At 45.8% G+C, this 6,000-nt stretch overlaps 1 protein-coding gene across 1 annotated transcript in view; it reads right to left on the reverse strand.

Annotated features, from left to right (window-relative positions):
• cbln4 (cerebellin 4 precursor) overlaps positions 1 to 5,411 on the reverse strand; it is a 28,364-nt gene extending 22,953 nt beyond the window's left edge. The window contains exon 1 of the mRNA XM_003223732.4: positions 4,288 to 5,411. Coding sequence (XP_003223780.1) covers positions 4,288 to 4,578 — 291 coding nt within the window. The 5' untranslated portion in view covers positions 4,579 to 5,411. The remainder of the gene's footprint in view (positions 1 to 4,287) is intronic.
• Positions 5,412 to 6,000: the final 589 nt, after the last annotated feature.

Here is a 6,000-nt window from a genome sequence, read left to right on the forward strand (position 1 = left end):
GTCAATGTGCAATATCAGTTTAATATTTCAGAACTGTAACATATCTTTGTTCAGAAACAGCTATGAATGAGCCAGTGCTTGGTTCTGATCTCACCTCTGCTACAAACCCATCAGATCAGTGCAGGCAAACTGGTCCTTCCCATCTGCAATATGGGGTGATAATGCTTGGATACAAAGGAATTTGAATTTAGTGTAATCCTCTCTGTTTTAATGCATTTTTGCATGACTTTACAATTGCATTCTATTTTTCTTTTATTGTATCTTATGATCAGTTTTAGAGGTTCATTCAGTGAATTGCCCTCTCACATTTTCACAAAAATCCACTAGGACATGGGAAAATATTCAATTAAATAATTAATTAAAATAATATTTAATCTACAATACTATCTTTTTTCTCCCAGCTAAGCACAGAATACATTGATGCAATTATAATAATCAACACTTGTGCCTGGGTGTGAGGCCCAGTCAATACAAGATCATATGTGGAAAACTGGAAAGGTATCATGCCTTGAAAGCTGCTCCCGTTCTCCAGAGAGCATGCTGTGCTGGAAGGTCCATTGATATGACCCAGTCCAAGGCAGTTTCATCACATTTTATAATCTGAAGAAGTCCAGAGGGAATACTTGCAAGAGTCCTTCCTTGATCATTCTTGGGAAGCAGCTTATATTTCATATGCACAACACTACTGTCTGCATACAATGCAAATCCGAATCTCAACTGCATGTTTTCACTGGCAAGTTGCTTTAGACAACAATCCTATATAAATTCACTTAATCAAGGAATCTGAGTAGCTCTTTTTCTGAGTAGGCATGCATAGGGGTACACTATAAGGCACAGTTATTACTGCAAGCTAACAGAGAAAATCAATAGGACTTCAATCCAAAGATTTGCGTTTTTGGGTCTCTTCATGTGGAGACTGACCTCTGTTTTTATGTCAGCAGCAGAAAGAAATATCTTTTACCTGGAGGAAGTTGTGTGTTCTGGCTTGCCTTTATCAGAATGGAGTGAGTGTGAAGACAAGATATATGAATGCAGATGAGTGGGTAGCCTCTCACAGCAACAAAGGACATTAAGGAAGTAGTAGGAAGAGAAGCAATTAGTTATGTGTCATTTTGGGGGATTCACAGCTGGTGGGAGAAAGCATGCATTTTTGAATATTAAGGACTTGTAATATGTGCTTGAAGGGGAGCTTGCATTATGTCTTGCACTCTTTCCCCAGCTGTCTGATGTTTCAACCATGTCCAAGTCTCTTACACATCCACCTGTCTCCTGTCCTCTTGAAAAGGTTAATGGTAGTGTGACTGAGTGAGCTACAAGATTCCCAGAAGTCTTTGTAGTCACAAAGGATATGTTGAAGATCTATCATCCTCCCCGAAAATATGCTTTGAAAGACTAAAGAGTAACTTATAGAGTTTAATTAAACCAACGGGGTAATATTTGCAAAAGCAGGGTCTTCTACCTGCTGTTATGTGTAATGAGGAGTGATAAGAGAAAATAGCTGATGGCAGGGTAATGCACAATTCCCAAGTAGATGCATCCATTGCAAACTGGAGCTGACACAACACAATTGCAGCACCTCTCTCTTTCCACTTTCACCACTTACCCCATGCTGCTACATATGGATCTAACCCAGCCAAAAATATACCTTTAGAGATTCCCTACATTTCAGTGGGAAAGATTTGCATACACACTTTAAATTCCCATAGAAGTATATTGTTACAGGTGTGTACACTAGATGGAGTGTATTTTATTTCTCCTACTGTAAAAGAGATCACTCATATTTATCAAAGACTTATTTAAAATGACAGGAAACAGTCTTATTTTAGTGAGAAAATAAATCGTCATATCTTTTTTATCCACAGATTTATCATATCTTTGGATAAAATAATATTTCACAAGAGTGTGAGAAGTCTTTCCCATACTGAAAAATTCTGCAGTGATGCTACTAAGGTGTGATGTATCTTTCACAGGACACTCCCTTTTTAGCTAGTTTTAACCTGGCTTTCTTTGCTAATTATATTCATGCTATATTCACATTTTATTTTTGCCATTGTGACAGCAGTAGAATAAATAGATAGAAAGCTTTGAGATGTACCTAATCCCATTTATGAATATGGACATCTTACAGAATGAAAAAAAAAAATGAAGGCTGAGGGAAAATGAATGCAAACTCAATGGAAATCTTCCAGGGAGTTTGAAATTATCAGCACACATTATGCCCTGATATTCAACACAGATTGGATTGTTAAACTATTTCCCCACAGAAATGTGAAATCATCTCTGAAAGACCGCAGTCCTTTACACACTCATTTTATAAGTAACACTAACTTGGACTCAAGGGATTAATATCTGGGTAAATATTCTCAAGTGCAGGCTAAAAGGGCAAAGAAACAATGTAACTTCTATGTTCTTCTGCTGCCACAGCGTCCAATTATGTTCAAATGAGCTGCATCATCCTTCATTAGCCTCGGATACCAAGAAACATCAAAAATCATTAGAACGTGGACTAATGGTAGGAGTCATTTGTAAATATCTAACTGTTGAAACTTACATTACACACTGTGAGCCTTTAATACAGAGCAGAATTGCAGGAATCAAAATCAATACATTATAAAAACAAGAAGTTTGAGATTTCAGAACAAAGCCATCCTCCGGCTTCTGGTTACAAGCTTATGATTAATTCAGCCCCAGGACTTTCCATGTCTGCCAAATGCAGTAAAGTCAGGTGGATCTTAAACTTCACTAAAAAGGCAAGAGAGTGCTGGGCTTTTACAAAATGAGTCCATCAACCAAGACTTTCTACCATCCCTTTGTATGTTTCAGCCCATTGCTTCCAAAGCAGCAGGAAGGAGTTCACAGATCAGCTCCCACTTGTTGATCCGTGCTTATTTCCACCAGCATCCTCCCCACCTGTCCCTATAGCAGGCATGGGCAAACTTCGGCCCTCCAGGTGTTTTGGACTTCAACTCTCACCGGCTGTTAGGAATTGTGGGAGTTGAAGTCCAAAACACCTGGAGGGCCAAAGTTTGCCCATGCCTGAGTTAAGGGATACAGAACTCCTGCAAAAACAAAAGAAAAAACCCATAACCATGAACTCAATGTATAGCAGGAGAAGTGGGTTCCTCGGGCTTGTAAAACAGGCTACTGGACAATTTCCCAGGGAAGGGAAAGCACAAGGAATGCATGTTTGAGGAATTGCAGTTATTCCATGTTAGGAATTGTGGGAGTTGAAGTCTAAAACACCTGGAGGGCTGAAGTTTGCCCATTCCTGCACTATAGGGACTCTAAAATGACCCCAACACTGATATCCATCACCATCATCATCATCAAAGTTCCCTATGTATTCAAACATTAAATCAAAACCATAACTAAAAGGAAGATACTCTTCCTTTGTGTTGTCGAAGGCTTCCATGGCCGGGATCACAAGGTTGTTATATGTTTTCCGGGCTGTATGGCCATGTTCCAGAAGTATTCTCTCCTGACGTTTCACCCACATCTATGGCAGGCATCCTCAGAGGTTGTGAGGTATGTCAGACTACACAGAGAAGCCACTGAAATTCACAAGCATGTGGACAACTTCAACAGAAAAGAGGAAACCATGAAAATGAACAAAACCTGGCTACCAGTATTAAAAAAAACTCAAAAATCAGAACAGTAAATAAGAAGCAACAGTCTGAAAGCAGAAGAGTTCCAAGCACAGCTAATGACTCTGAACAAAGGATGCCCCCAGGCAGAAATAGCCAGGAGATGAACCTTTCCAATGCTAATTAAGGTGATTAACTGCAACTTTCCAACTGCCAAAGAGTTCTTCTCACACCCTGGACTTTCCACACATATATATAAACCTTCCTCGCAGGGCTGTAGCCAGAAAAAATTTTCGGGAGGGGTTTTGAAAATTTTGGAGGGGGGGGGGGTTGAACCCCTGACCCACCCACCCCCACCCCCCGGGTTCAGACCTGTCAATATCTCCTTGAGATAGTGCCTGGAGGGACTCTTAATTTTTTGTGTCTCATAGACTTAGCATGGGGATTTGGTTAACCAGTTAAAATTCATGATCAAACTAGGGTTTTTTTTAACCTGAAAAATTTCGGGGGGGGGGGGGGGTTGAACCCCTAACACACACACACACACACACACCGCTACAGGCCTGCTTCCTTTTTTAGTTTCTCCATACCACACAACCTCTGAGGATGCCTGCCATAGATGTGGGCGAAACGTCAGGAGAGAATACTTCTGGAACATGGCCACACAGCCCGGAAAACATACAACGACTCTTCCTTTCTTTACCTGATCGAAGTAGATAATCCTGGTTTTGTTACTCATCTCCGAAGGTTCGTGGTTGGTACTCCTGACGGCGGAGAAGGCCACCTTGGAGTTGGCAGCCCGGACGGAGATGCCCAGGGGCGAGGAGGACGAGCCCTTGGCATCGCTGGTGGGGTTGGAGTCGCAAACCACCAGGCATTTCCCTTCCAGGACGATGGGCTCGGTGTCGTTCTGCGCCCGGGCGGGGAGGGCGGGCAGCGTCAGGGCCAAGAGGACGGTGGGCACCACGGACAGCGCCCTGCGGGGGAGGCCCATGGCTCCGCACCAGGACAGCGGCGGCGGGACTGCCCGACGAGGCGCGCTCTCCCCGCCTCCTTCGCCTTCCCCGAGCCCACACAAGGGGGGCGAGCTCTCTCCGTCACCCCCAGCACTCAGAGACCCTCCTTCCTACCGCTCCTTCCCCGGCTCCTTCCCAGCATCTCCAGAGTCGCAAAGTCCGTCTTTCTTGTCTCCTCCGTCGGCGAGAAAGCGCTCGGAAAGATCCTCCCAGCCCCACGCGGGACCTCTTCTCCGTCCGAGCTCCCCGCTCCACATCCAGAAAGACCAGAACGGGGGTGAATTATTGATGAAAGGGAGACACTGAGAAGGGAAGAGCAGCGGACGCAGTTGACGCCGCTGAGATCCGCTCCATCGCCCGATCCCGTCTGGTGTTATCTGGTCCCGCTTCCTCCCGTGGTCTTCTCCGCACCGGCTCGCCCTCCAGACTGGCTCAGCGGCAGCCACGCGTGGGCTTCCTTGGCCAGGAGGCTCCCTCGCAAAGGAGGCGGAGGAGGAGGAGGAAGAGGAGGAGGAGGAGGAGGAGGAGTGCCCTCGCGCTTCGCCACGGTCCCACCGCCCAGCGTCATGGCCCACGGGAGCCCGCCCAGCCCATCTCGCCCTCTCCGCCCTCCCCGCGCCCCACCAACTTGGCACAGCCCCCTCTCTTTGCCTCCAGAAACCCGCCTGGGTTGAGCAACTCCTAGCAAGCAACCCTCCCGAAGCAGAACTTTGTTTTCCAAAAGACCGGGAAAGAGGGAGCGTTTGCCTCCAGGAAGCCCTTCTCGGTCTGTTTTGGTTGCCTGCGCCTGAGCCTCGGGAGATTTCGGTCCTAAATCCTAACCCAATAGGTCCATGAGATTGCGATGAAAACACAACAGCCAGCCCTGTTAACCCTTTCCGAATGGCGGGATAATGGAGACTGGAGAAGAGACTGGAATAATGTGAGAGAAGAACGGTCTCATAGTATCATGGCAGCACTGAGTTGGAAGCCACCCCAAGGGCCACCCAGTTCCTGCCCTGCGAAAACACACCATCAAAGCACTCCCGACAGATGGGCAGCCAGCCCAGTACATAACAGCAACCCTTCTACTCAACTCTCTGTCCACAGATATATAATCCTCCCTTGCTTAGTTTCCAATATACCTCACAACCTCTGAGGATGCCTGCCATAGATGTGGGTGAAACGTCAGGAGAGAATACTTCTAGAACATGGCCATACAGCCCGGAAATCAAACAACAACTCTCTGTCCATTGTTTACATGAAGCACCGCAGAGCTGGGTTGCTGTGAATTTTGCTGTGAGTGGAGCCAAGCGGCTGCTGTTAGCTCCAGCTCCTGCCAACCTAGCAGTTCGAAAACATGCCAATGTGAGTAGATCAATAGGTACTGCTCCGGTGGGAAGGTAACGGCGCTCCATGCA

The sequence above is a fragment of the Anolis carolinensis genome, chromosome 4 (genome assembly GCF_035594765.1).
Source record: "Anolis carolinensis isolate JA03-04 chromosome 4, rAnoCar3.1.pri, whole genome shotgun sequence".
Classification (NCBI taxonomy): Eukaryota; Metazoa; Chordata; class Lepidosauria; order Squamata; family Dactyloidae; genus Anolis; species Anolis carolinensis.